The sequence below is a fragment of the Corella eumyota genome, chromosome 6 (assembly GCF_963082875.1).
Source record: "Corella eumyota chromosome 6, kaCorEumy4.1, whole genome shotgun sequence".
NCBI classification, from domain to species: Eukaryota; Metazoa; Chordata; class Ascidiacea; order Phlebobranchia; family Corellidae; genus Corella; species Corella eumyota.
The window spans coordinates 3,097,316-3,110,759 of NC_137495.1; the positions used below are offsets into that span (position 1 = coordinate 3,097,316).

A 13,444-nucleotide genomic window follows, 5' to 3' on the forward strand; every position below is an offset into this window, starting at 1 on the left:
GACTTTAAATTATTCAACATTATCGAACGATGCGGTTGTTTTAATTTCGGATATTATTTTTATTTCTTTCTATTACTTCAAATTAGGAATGGAATTTCCGATCCGATTATTACGTAATCATACGTCATAGGCAAGCACGAATACCTAGGTTCAGTACAGAAGATCTTTTTTTTTATTTAACAAAATTTATTTTATTTTTAGATTATTATTAAATTTTAACGTAAAATAAGACTGTGATGTAATAAGCGAAATTAGCCAATTAAATTATGGATACGAGTCACGTGATAAGGACAACGATTCTGATTGGCTGCTTTATCATATTAACAAGTAAGAGTGTTTTTATAAATTTTTAATATTTGAAAATTGATTAAGACATTACTTGCTCGTGTGTAATTTACATGTTTTATGTTTTAATACTTATTGATCTAAAATACAACCACCGTATCGCACCAATTACGTCACTCCTAGCGGAATTATGACGTCAAAAAAGGACAATCAATGGCTTATGTTTTATTATGATAGAACATATTGACATGGCTCGGTTATTAGTCCACCGAGAGAAGCAAAATTCAATAATTTTAGTGTTTTTGTCGGACTTAAAATTGATAACCGACGTTAATTGTGAGACCATTGTTGTTTGGAAATTGGAAATATGGATTTTTAGAAAGCAGGAATTGTCGGCGGTTATAGATTAATTAAACCTGAATAAAAGAATTTTTAAACGTGCTTTTCAAGTGGGATTCTTTATTTAAAACCCTGACTTTGAAAAATTTTTACAGCTAACCTTTATCTAAAGATATAATATAATATATTAAATTTTCATGCATAAATATTTTTTTAAATTTTTTTGTTTTGTCAAAAACTCTATTTTTTTAGTTTTTAAATTTCTTTTAAAATAATAGCGGTATAATCGTTGTTATTTAAATATCAATAATTAATCACAACGATTACAATTTTGCTGCAAACACTTTTAAAACAATCGAACAAATTACTCTGCAATTTAAAACTTTAAATTTAACGACATATTTATATAAGACCATATGTTGGGATTATATTTAAAAAACACATGTGTTTATAACTATTTGAAAAGTATTAAGAGATTTGTAATATATACTTTGCAAAAAAAAATAAACAATAAAATATTACCATAAATATGCAACACATTTAGTAAAGGAATTCTATTAAATTTCGTTTACATATTAAGACTAAATAAATTAAAAATTATTGCTAAAAATACACTAGGTAATTAGTTAGATTAAATCATGGGCACACTTTTTTTTATTGCGAATATAAGTAATTATCTAATTTCAAACGAACATTGAATTATTGACGGCCCTTGTTATCAAATATGGCGAAACTTTTTACTACGCTCTGTCGCAATAGATTACGTCATAATAGAGTAACCGCGATTCTGTATGATGTAAACAATCACTTTCACGGTCATGGTATAGGTTATATGTTTTAGGTTGTAATATTATATTTTTGATATTTTTGGTTATGACAAATGGTTAAAAAAATATTGGTGTGTTCTCTTTAAATTACATAAACATTACATTTAGTAGTTTAGACAATAAAATAACTGTATATAAATCTTTTTTATTTAATTTTTATGTTATTAAAATGCTTTAAAAATAAAATAAAACAACATGTTATTAAAAAAAAGGGTTCAAAAAATTAAAATTACACGCAAAATTTTGGGGTTATTTCTGGGCTTGGGGGCACTTACCCCCTAAACAAAGCACGTGACATGCCTGCTTGGGTCTGAATGCGGCATGTGCGTAGTAAAAACTTTGGGGGCTTGCAACGTGATATGTTTTCCCAGTATGGGCCCTTTTTATCGCATACCAAGTGACAATTAAGTCTGGGTGTAAAGGGAAAATGTAGCGGCGTGTGAAAATTGTGTTTCAGTTTGGTTGCAAGTTCGTTCTTGTGTTTGCATTGGTAAGGGTTGAACAATAGGCCAAACATTTTGTAAATTTAAGGTTTTTTAATTATTTTTCTATTCCGCCTTAGGTGAGTTAATTATAATTGGAATTCAAAATTCTAATTTTAAAGCATGTAACAAGTGATATACTGGCCAAAAACTATAACCCATAGTAATTGGATCTTAATGCAAAATACGTCTACTGTTACTTTAATTTAACATTTTCCTTAAATTAATTATTTTTAATATTTTGAAAACCTTTTTTCTAACTTGAAATTGATTTTTTATATAGATGGGAATCAACTAACAACAATTTCTTCACAAAAATCGCAAGTAATCGATCCTGGGTCCGATTTCGTTCTGAAATGTCGTTTCTTAGCAACCGACGTGACATCATCAATCACGTGGTTACGTGACAGAGAACGACTTAAAAATGATGGAAATTACGGGGTTTTCTTCGACGTCGATTTGCCTCAAATTGGGTTAAAAATTCTTGTAAATTCGGATAATGACGTCATAGAAATTTCGAATTCAAATTTTAATTTTAAAAGGTAATTAAACATTTATAAAAAAAATGCTTTAATAATTACTTTTAAATGATAAGATCTGCTTGGGGCTTAGGTTAATTGAATGTAACTTTATTTTATTTGATCTTAACTAACACTATTGCATCAAAGTATATTTACTTTTAAACATGCTTAGCAAACATTTCACCAATTAACCAATTACACAAACAGGTCTCCTGAGAATTACAAATAATATTTACAAATAGCTTATTTAAATATAACTATACCTAGCAATAAAATATTATTTAAAAAAAAAAATTTAATACCTTTTTTAGTTATGAAACGGGGTACTTTCGCGACCCTGACAGTGATGACGTCATAAGTTACGTCAGCATACGTAATGCAACCGCGCAGGACGGAGGGAGTTATATTTGTTCAACTCTAACCGAAAATGGAAAACGAAAAACAGGAAACGTTACAATCATCGTAAAAGGTAATTTTTAAGTTTATCCTCAGTTTGAAATATTTATTTTTATATTTGTAAGAACTCTGATTAATGAAAAAAATTCAATTAGCTGAGTCAGCAAAGTGATATATTTGTAAAAAAGTTTTTATTTATTATTTTTTTACCAATTTCTGTTTTCTATTATGTCGGTTTCCTATTAGTTTTATGACTGTTTTTTTAATGCATTGTGACGTTGAAACCCATTGTTACGAAAGTGTAACACAATAAATCGAATCGTGACGTCATAAACCCGGATGACATTTTAATTCGAAATTTTATCCAATTAAACAGCGGTTACAAAATAAAAGTTTCTGTAGCGATTTTAATGTAAATGTTGTTGTTTTTTTTCTTTTAAATTTTAAAAAAACATGTTTTTTGGGACGATCTGTGATTTAGAAAAAATCATTTTAATTTTTTAATTTTTTTAAATTATTTTTTAGCTGAAATTTTATCTATAAGAAACACACCAGATCAAAATGTGACGTCAGGTGACAATATTGTTATACCTTGTTCTTTATTAGGTGATGATGATTATCAAACATTAACTTGGTACTTTGCATCGTTTAGCGACAATAAAGGTAAAAATATTTGCAAATTAAAAAAAAATTATTAAAATTTTTTAGAATTTTTTGGGGATTTTTTGCAAAATACTCGTAGTTAGTTTAATGTACCACTAAAGAACGCTATAATTTACTTATAATTTTGTTGAATTTTAGATTTAAGTTGGTCTCCAGTACTCCCAAACAACAGGATATCAATCAACGATCAACATGAGATAAATATTCATGATATTACAACAACATATTCAGGATTTTATAAATGTGAGGTCCGAGATTTTAGTGGAAATATTATTTCAAAAATAAGCAGCGTGAAAGTCCAAGGTAAGTAATATACAAGAGTTGCGAATATGTTTGAAAACAATCTATATTTAAAACAACTTTTTGTGCTTGAAAATTTTAAAATTAGACATAGAGATCACAATTTAAAAACTTAAAAAAAAATTAAAATATTTTTTACAGAGTTGCCCCAAATTGAGTCATTAGTAATTACCCCTCAAAAACCTGACGTCAGAGGCTACGTATTGATGACGTGTACTTTAGGAAGAAGTGAACCAAAATCTAAAATATTCTGGATGAAAAACGGGATAAAAATTTATGAAAATTCAGCTTCGATAACAACTATGGGGGACATGTAAATTTTAAAAATATTATTTAATTTATACAAGTGAAAAGTTTGTTGTAATATTGTTTCTTTGCACCAACGATTTTTAAGAAATTTTTTTAACAAATTCTAATTTTGAAAATATTTTTGTAGAATTTCCTTACTTCAAATCAAAAATGCAAAAATCGAAGACTCTGGGAACTATTCTTGTGTGGCGAGCAACAATGCTGGAACAACAATGGAGACAGCATTGTTACTGGTGCATGGTAAACTATACATTGTTCCTTGTTTAAGCTTTTGTTTACATGCATATATTTGATGCTAAGGTTTTCGTTATTTCTAATTAAAAATATTTTTATAGAGACACCATACATCGTAAACTCCTCTGAAAATAACGTTATTGTCGTCGAATCACGTGACACTGCCTTGAATTGCGTCATAAAGGGATCTCCACTGCCGGTAATCACGTGGTCAAGAATTTTACCAGGTAAATTTTTATAAATTTTTACCAAAGCGTTTTTTATTTTATTAAAATTAAATTTTTCAACTATTTTATTTTTTAGACAATTCAATTATTAGCCTCGAAAAAGGAATTTACGTTTCCAATGACAACATGACGTCAAACAGTTCTGTCAAGTTATTCAACGTCACCAAACATGACGCAGGAGTTTATATTTGCGCGGGAAAAAACGACGCAGGTGACGTCACGCAAAGAATGACATTGGAAGTAAATGGTAAGAACTTTTTCAGAAAAAGGATTTCTAATTTAATTTTTTTTTCAATATTTATCTAAAGTTTTTTTTATTTTTAAAGCCCCAGCCAAGATCACCGACATTATTCCAAGTTCTGAAATCTATGCTGATCGTGACGTCAAATTATTTTGTACCGCTAGTGGTGATGGAGAGCTGAATATCACGTGGTTCCATGAGGACAAGAATTTAAATTTAAACAAAAATAATTTGTCAATAAAACAAAATATATACCGAAGGTAAGTAAACATTTTCAAAAAAACATTTAAATAGATTTAAACCATAAACTTAAGATCTACAACTACAAGTGCTTTTTCTTAGTGTCGGTAAGCGAGGTATGGAATTAAAAAGTTATCTTACAATATCAAACGTTGAAAAATCAAATGAAGGATCGTATAGTTGTGTGGTTTATAATGAATATGGAGAAGATCAAAAATCTACAAAATTAACTGTGATTGGTAAGTGAAAAAAGATTTTTTCCATAATAAAAAATTGTTGTCATTTTTAACCATAATGTAAAGTGGACCAACTATCTTAAATACATTGTTTATATATTTTTAGAAAAACCTTTGCCACCCAAAAAAGTTGAGATAAACGAACGGGGAGTAAACTTTCTTCAACTATCAATACATCCTCCTTTAAGTAATGGGGGGTTACCTGTAAACGCATACGTCATCAAATATTCCAAAATTACATTTTCGAGCATAAGACAAGATGTTATGGTAAAAGAAATTGCGATCCCACCCTTTGGCAAAGACGTAAGATTTATTTTCTTACATTTCCAACTTATATTTATTTACTTAAATTTGTTGCAGCTTAATTAAGAAACATATAATTTGTAAAATAACAAAATACTTTAATAATTAAATCCTTATATATATTTTTACTTTTTTAGAACAAAACTTTTAGTATAACGGCAACGATCGACGATTTGGAATGCGGTAGCGAATATGAGTTCAATGTTAGTTCATTTACATTGGTTGGAGAAAGTTCAAGTTCTTATCAAGTAATAGGTCGTACTATTGGAGAAGGTATGTACAACCTTTACATATAATATACATTACCAAACTAATGTTTTTCCATTTTTTACTCTTTAAATATTTGCCTTACAGCCCCGTTATTGACATCTATGAAGGATTTTATTGTTGAAATTAACCAGACATCGGTTGTAGTTGACTTAAATGCTTGGTTTGATGGAGGATGTGAAATTGAAGGTTAGTGTTTCAAATTTTCACTAAAACATGTAGTGTTTTATAATGTTATATTATACAAACAATGTTTTTTTACAGACATTTCCTTAGAGTTTTCCAGCAACGAATTAAAGATTAATAACAGCGAATTTACCGGACTCACTATTCTGGATTACCGTCAAATTCAAACAATTTCAAATCTAAAGGTAAAGTACAGTCAGTAATACTGTAATTAGTATGTTCTGAATTAATATTTATTTATTCTTTATAGCCTGGTGCTTGGTATAAGATTAAGAGTACAGCCTGTAACGTGGTAGGCTGTGAAGAAATCATTCATTCAATCCCAACCTTACAAATTGATGGGACTGAAATTTCATCGCCTTTTATAATACCAGACAAAGCTAAGGTAAGCATATTATGCCTATGCTAATGTCAGATCAGTTTAGACATTCAAATTAATTAACACTGTTTGATTTTAGAAGGAAGACTTTAGTTTAGGCTGGCGCTATATTTTACCAATGGTCCTTGGTGTTCTGCTCATCTTGATTCTTGGATTTTTGCTTGTATATTATCATTGCAAACAAAACATAAAGAAACATAGAAGAATAAAAGGTAACGTTTGAATCATGCAATAAATTTTAATTTGTAAAATATTATCTTTTAATAATTATTCTCGATTTTTTGCAGAAGCTGAAAGGGTCGCCAGCTATTTATTGGAGAAATCGGAATGCGAGAGAAAATCACGTGACCAAACGTCGACGATGCCTTCGATGAAATCACGTGACACCGCGTCGCGTGACGCATCCTACCTCGCCTATTCTATCAACGAATTTGATGACGTAAGCATAACGTAAAAATTATTAGAATATTTACCTGAGCGTTGTAAACAGTTAATTAAATTGCTAACATTTTTAGGATGTATTTTTGCCGTTAAATGAAAACCGAAAAACAAGCGAAGAAGAAAAGGGTAAAACTGTTAAAAAGCTATTATAAGTAAGCTATATGCTGAAAATCTTTGTTATTCCTACATACTTTATTTTTGTGTTTAGGTGATACCAACACTCTTCCCTTTTCAACAACGTTTTCTGACTGCGACGAAGAAGTAAAAAAAGTGTTTGAATCCAACAATAACACAGGTTTGCATTCTTTTTACAGCTTTGTTAGGTCTTAAATACAAACAATATTTTGACCCACCTTAATTTATATTTTCTAGAAACAAAAGAAGAAGTAAAGCCGCCCTTGCCACCTCGAAATCGCCCAATCGAATCCTCCTATTCTCAAGCCAAAAATAATTTCCAAAACACATCAAACGATGTGAATTTTAACCAAACCTCTACGCCTCAACCAGGGACCTCTCATCAGCCCTGGCATCTGACCAAAAACGGAACTCCATATGACGTCATAAAAATTCTGAAACCGGATCGGGTGTTTCAAAATCGTGGCGAACATTCTAGTACCGCTAGAGAGGCGAATTTCAAGCCAATTAAAAATGTTGTTGGTAACACACAAGACTCTAACCAACAAAAGGGAATGCATTCTCTTACGCATTACCCATTATATCATTCAAAATCGAAATTGCGGAGGTCAGTTTTTGATTCAATGCCTCACATAAGAGATAACAAAGGACAAAGGTCGCGAGCGCATTCAGACGAAACTTTGCTTAACGGAGATCAATCCAAAAAGTTTGCCGGGACCTCCGAACCGACGAAATTATCGACAAGAAACGATAGTGGTTGCTTTACGGTCATGGAACCCGAAAGTTGGGATTCTATTCGAAAGCATTTTGGCGAAAATAATCAACCAGTTGGTGAAACCAGAGGAGTTCCTATTTTATTTCCACGTCACACCGTTAAAACAAATCTAAGTTCGTCATCAAATTCTTCAAACCAAGCGTTGTCTTTAAATCTTAAACAGGCTCCGCCTTTAAATAATGAATCCATGGAAAGAAAACCGAAACTTAACGAAAATTTTGTTCTTCAAGCTTCTCGAAGTTCCTCCGTGTTTTTAACTCCTCCTGACAGCAGTCCGGAAGAGAAATATCTTCTTAAACCTCCCGAAATCATACCAAGAAAAAAGTTTTTACAAAAAGAACACCAAAGAAGAAATTTAATTCACAAAACCGACCATTCTTCAGTTTCCAGCGATTTATCTAATGTTTCTGGGGTTTCTTACACTCTAGTTTAAATTTGGTAACATTTGTGGTTTTCTGGTACCCGAAAAGGTACCGATACGTTACCATTTGTTTTCATGATAATTTTCGCGCCATTTTTGTTGCATTTTTAAAAGGCTATTGCTCTATTCTTTGTTATTTGTAAAGATTAAAAAATAAACCAAAATACTTGAAATAAACAAAATGAGCTAGGCAGAGGTTTAAGTAAGCTCGTAAATGAGCCTAATGTTGTTTTTAGCTATTTGAATAGGCTAGCTTTCTTACGCCAAAACGTTACGTATATACTTTTTCTTGATTATCCTTATTTGTTTTATGACAGAATCGTTTCGGAACCAGCAAAATTAAGCCTAAAAAAGAGTAACGTGTGATTGTAGCTTTCAATCACCCTTATTCAACCTTACCTGGATATGACTTGTGTTATCAAACCAATTACAACGTCTTTAAACCCAACTTCTAGATGTAAAAGATTGAGGTACCCATATTAGATAGGATTAAATTCAGATGGAAATTTATATATGTTATATTTATATATGTTGTTATATAAGTACAGTCTTTTACCAGTAGCTTATAGTTTTATATACCTAAAAATGTAAAAAATAGCTGGTTTCTTTGGATTGGTTATAGCTTATCGGCTATAAACAATGTAAACTCTAAACTGAGCCAGCACTTAATCAGCAGAATAATTATCAGGCAATTATATTCGATATAGTATCCCAAACTGCCACAGGCAACTTGAGACTGGGTCGGAGTAACTGATGTTACTCTATGTTTAAGTCGCGCATTCGACTTTCCACATCGAGGATAAAGATATATACAAAAAAAAGTACTAGTTTAAGTAATGAAATGACAGGCTTGTTTATACCAAACTATTTAAATGAGATATGTTTATACTTAAAAAATTATTTTGTATTAGACATGATGACACAACATACCAAAATGAAGTTTTAAAAGCTTGTGACACAAACGGACCAATTGCTAAAAAAACTAAAAGCTCAAAAGATAAATTTTGTTTGAGTGTTTCACAGCAAGAAATTGACTCCTTTTTTAGTTTATTTGGTAAATATATTTCAACAAAGTCTTAAACTTAGTATAGGCTATATGAAATATAAAATGCCCAATTTTTTTTATCTATAGATAATGATTCAACAATTCAGGAGTTTTTATTACTTGATGCTTGCTATCGTGTTTCTGATAATCATTTACTTGCGATGGTGCTTGCCTATTTTAAGCGTGCACGATACAATGTGAAGGAATACACTAAAAAGAACTTCTTCGTAGCTCTGTAAGTAAAAGAAAAAAAAGTTACTCTAAGGCTCTATTTTATGTTTATGCCGAATTGTTGGGTTCTAACAGAAATTATAATGTAATAAGCTAGTTTAATTGTTTCTGTACAATTATACAATACTAATAACAGTTAAGAGTTAAATAAAATCAGGTATTTGGCAAATGATATGGAAGAGGACGAAGAAGATTACAAATATGAGATATTTCCATGGGCATTAGGAAGGCAATGGAGAGACTTATACCCAGGGTTTTTAGCTCTTCGAGATAAGATGTGGGTTAGAATGAAGTTTAGGGCTGCAGTCAGCAGAAAGTGTTGTGAGGAGGTAATAAACTGACCTGAAGTTAAAACTAGAAAGATCATATGCTTACAAGATTACAAAATTCATTTATAAGTTATCAGCACTTAGATATGAGTAGAACATGAAGCTAAAATCAGCTTTTTAGGTAATGCGGATTAATCCTGGGCATTACATATGGACAAGAGAGCGTAACTTACCACATGGTGGTGCAACACGCTCATACCACAAAAGTTGTTATGAAAAAGAACCTTTTCCAAGAGGACCTAACAGATCACCAATACCATGCACTTTGTGTGAAAAAGCTAATAACAGTAGTGGGTAAGTTAGGTCAGTTTTAAAATCTGTATTTTATTCTATTTTAATTTGTACAATAAATGTAGGTATCACTCAGACTTTGGTGATAGTAAAATTATTGAGCCAGGGGATGGCAATGTGTTTGAAGAGAATTGTGTTTTAAGTATTTCTACGACAGATTCTTCCCCAGATGATTACTTTAATCAAAAACCAACTCAAAACTCTGCAGTAAAATTGGTAAAGAAATCAGCTAATCAGGTTAAGTCTATGATTATTTTTCGCATTATACTAAAAACTGTTTTAATTCCTTACCATTTTAATTGGTATATTTTGCAAAAAATAGGTGACGAAACCAGCTCGCAAAGCTCGTAAACATCTTTCTAGTTTAACGAATCACAGGGTTATTTTTTGCAACAGAAAAACATTAAATACAAGCAAATCTTCTGATGAGGAATCGAGTTTCGACATGGAAAGTAAGGATTAAGATATTTGCTTTAATTAATAAAAAATATTAAATTGAATTTTTGTTATAGAACTGAGAGATAACTTGTGTTAAATCGAAGAAAAAAAATTATGGAAATAAAAAAGAAAAGGTTTTTGTTATCTAGTTTGAGAGTTGGTGTTTCTTTTTGTTATTATCCATTAATTAGTGTTAAGGTTATTTACATTTATTTTTAATATTTCACTTTATAATTTATTGAAAAAATAAATAATTGAATATTCATTGATCAAATTTAAATATTTTCCTTATCAGCTAATATTTATTTTTGTTCTTACTAGTTAATATTTCATAGGTAATTTTGATATTGATTTTTGTTTTTTAATACTTTTATTTGACAACTATTACTAAATAAAGTTATTTTTACATTTTACTAAACAGCTTTTTTTAAGTTTTTCGTTTATTTATTTTGAAATTTATTTTCACAGACAAACCCTCTTAATTAAATTACTTCAAGGTTTAAAAAAAATAAGAACTTAACAAAAATGGGAAAAAATGCAGAAAATAAATAATATAAGTTATATATAACAAAAATAATAACATTTTAATTCTTATTTGAAAAGCAACACCGCAAAAAATAACTAAAATTTATTGTATGTTATACGGTTAACTTTCCGCTTAAAAGTTCATGTTTTATCCATTCTCGAAATTTTGTAACATTCTCTGGCGGGATATTACTCGAGAGTTGGTATAATATTTTTCTAGCAAACATACAAACGTAAACACCACAGTCATAACCATTTTCTTGCCGTGGTAAGTCCTTAAAAGCATGGTTTAAATAATTACCATTTTAATTACTAATCTTTATATAAATTTTAATTTTCAAAGTTATTTAAACTTTACTAATGAAAAAATCACAACCTACCTTCTGATACTTAAAATCCCAAACAGTGTTTAAACGCTTGACTTCATTGTAGTAGTTTTGTAAACTTGCCATTATAATCTGAAAAAAAACAGATATTGTGTAATGTTTATTAAATTCGATGTGATTTTCTTTCTTAACTCGTTAGGTTTAGGCTAGAAAGTGTTACTTTTACTTACTGTTGCAGCTTCTTTTTCTGCTCCGGTTGGAGTCATAGAATTGTAAATAACCAAATTATGCTCGTGTAAATTTGCGCTTAATAAGCTCCAATGATTGTCTAAACAAAGTGGAATAAAAATCCACTTTTTCTTGATCCAAGTCTCTGGTAGCATTGCTGTTTTATTTCTTATAAGCTCATCATAGAAGAAGCTGCTTAATGTACAAACTTCAGGCTTTGCCTGGACTAAGAGTTTAAAATATTCGTTCACTATCACATCATTCAACCACTCTCCTGGTTCCAATGTCTGAAGATCTGAGGTTCGAATCCCTGGCACGACTTCTAAATTTTCTTCGATTGATTTCTTGTATTTCTTCTTCGCTCGAATTAAACAGTTGGTAATATCGTTCATTCTAAAAAATGAACAAAAGGGTGAACATGCATACACTTAGATGAATATATCTACTTTCAGTGAAAGACTCTTAAACCTGTCTTTAAAGTCGGTGTTGTATAGATTTTTTAATCTTTTTGCAACTTGTTTTCCTGTAAGGTTGTCAACTGCATCAGGATCAGATAAAACAGTGTTATGAACCATATCTATATACAATAATATAAATAATTATTCTATAAAGGGGGAAAATATCTTCCGAGATTTTTCACATGGTGGTACAATATTATTAAATTAAAAATCAATATAGATGTATAGTTGCAATTACTTACTGTCCACAGTGGTATTGATATCCCAGTATGTTAATAATGATGTTGGTTGATCAGATGAAGAAATAATAACAAGGTCATCTTCGTCTTCTGTTGAACTTTCTTTATTTTTTGTGTGAAATGACTCGAAGGTTTTGGGAAATTCGGTTTCAAACACTTTTTTACTTTCAAATTTTTTTCTGGATTTATTTGTAATTTCATCATCACTAATTGTAGTTGGAAACTGATCAAAAAATCGAAAGTTACTTGCTTCTGGTTGTGTTAAATCAACTTTTTCACTGTTAAAATCTAATTTTTCCCTTCTATGATTGCCATTTTTCGATTGAAATTTGTTTGAGTCTGTTAGATCAACTATTTCATTTGGTTTTGATGTATTAATATTGTCACTATCTACAGAAATAATTGAAATATTGTCTGATGAATTACTGCTGTTTATAACTAAGGGGTCAGAAATGTCCAAGATAGTTGAAGATGACGTTTTGGATCTGTGTTTTGAAAAGGATTTTTCTTTTCTGGGTGATACATACACGTCTGGAAATCGATTTTTTGATGACTTTGGAGCAAGAGTTTTGTATCTTCCGAATCCCTGGAGAAATATAGATGTGTTGCTTTCATTTTCCTGTGACCACAGTGGTCTTCGTTTTAACTTGCTAGAAAAGTCGTGAGAATATGTCGGTGTTTCTATAATAAACGGGCTTCTAATTTCTAAAATATCTTCGTCTGAACTAAAATCTTCGTCGAGTATGTCCCTAGACATCTTTATCAGTTATTAAATATCGACTTTTTAAAGGTAAACCGCAAAGGCATAGCTGCTAATCTTTACAACTACAAAAAAAAAATTTTTTCGATGGTAAATCGTAAATAAAAACAAACGCTGATCAAGCGAAACAAGTTTGATTATTATTAAGATAGAATCGTACAAAATTATTCAAGTTCTTGCGTCTTCGTTGTTTATAATTTAGTAGTAAATTTTTTTTCAGAAACTACGACTTCATTGCCTAAATTTATGTAACACTAGCTTTAAAAATCAATAAACTTTAAAAATTGTTAATTCACCTTTCTATATAACCGTCAAACGGCGGCAAAGAGCAATAAATAACATGCAGTCGTTGTGTTTTCGTAAATTT

General features: G+C 30.2%; 3 protein-coding genes across 4 annotated transcripts; 2 read left to right on the forward strand and 1 right to left on the reverse strand.

The window, feature by feature from the left end:
• The first annotated feature begins 188 nt into the window (after positions 1–188).
• Positions 189–8,352, forward strand: LOC145755077 (cell adhesion molecule DSCAM-like). 2 transcript variants are annotated; one of them, XM_082571278.1, is made up of 21 exons: positions 189–327; positions 2,217–2,475; positions 2,766–2,923; positions 3,376–3,513; positions 3,652–3,816; positions 3,955–4,126; positions 4,250–4,362; positions 4,458–4,583; positions 4,660–4,830; positions 4,910–5,084; positions 5,167–5,303; positions 5,407–5,603; positions 5,741–5,876; positions 5,958–6,059; positions 6,135–6,241; positions 6,307–6,441; positions 6,515–6,647; positions 6,723–6,874; positions 6,951–7,002; positions 7,085–7,171; positions 7,249–8,352. In XM_082571278.1, exons 1-21 carry the CDS (start codon positions 267–269, stop codon positions 8,217–8,219), a joined length of 3,747 nt encoding a protein of 1,248 aa, XP_082427404.1. In that variant the 5' UTR covers positions 189–266; the 3' UTR covers positions 8,220–8,352. The 2 variants fall into 2 exon arrangements, with proteins under 2 accessions (XP_082427404.1, XP_082427405.1); XM_082571279.1 differs by having other exon boundaries at positions 6,518–6,647.
• Positions 8,353–8,554: 202 nt separating this feature from the next.
• LOC145755389 (speedy protein 1-A-like) lies at positions 8,555–10,638 on the forward strand. Its single transcript, XM_082571614.1, has 8 exons — positions 8,555–8,677; positions 9,119–9,261; positions 9,340–9,487; positions 9,641–9,812; positions 9,934–10,106; positions 10,169–10,340; positions 10,426–10,555; positions 10,616–10,638. The coding sequence occupies exons 1-8, from the start codon at positions 8,613–8,615 to the stop codon at positions 10,636–10,638; spliced, it is 1,026 nt and encodes a 341-aa protein (XP_082427740.1). The 5' UTR covers positions 8,555–8,612.
• A 334-nt stretch (positions 10,639–10,972) lies between these two features.
• On the reverse strand, positions 10,973–13,132 carry LOC145755230 (uncharacterized). Its single transcript, XM_082571455.1, has 5 exons — positions 12,321–13,132; positions 12,089–12,197; positions 11,623–12,013; positions 11,447–11,524; positions 10,973–11,341 (listed from the first exon to the last, which is right to left on the reverse strand). Exons 1-5 carry the CDS (start codon positions 13,072–13,074, stop codon positions 11,180–11,182), a joined length of 1,494 nt encoding a protein of 497 aa, XP_082427581.1. The 5' UTR covers positions 13,075–13,132; the 3' UTR covers positions 10,973–11,179.
• Between the last annotated feature and the right edge of the window lie 312 nt (positions 13,133–13,444).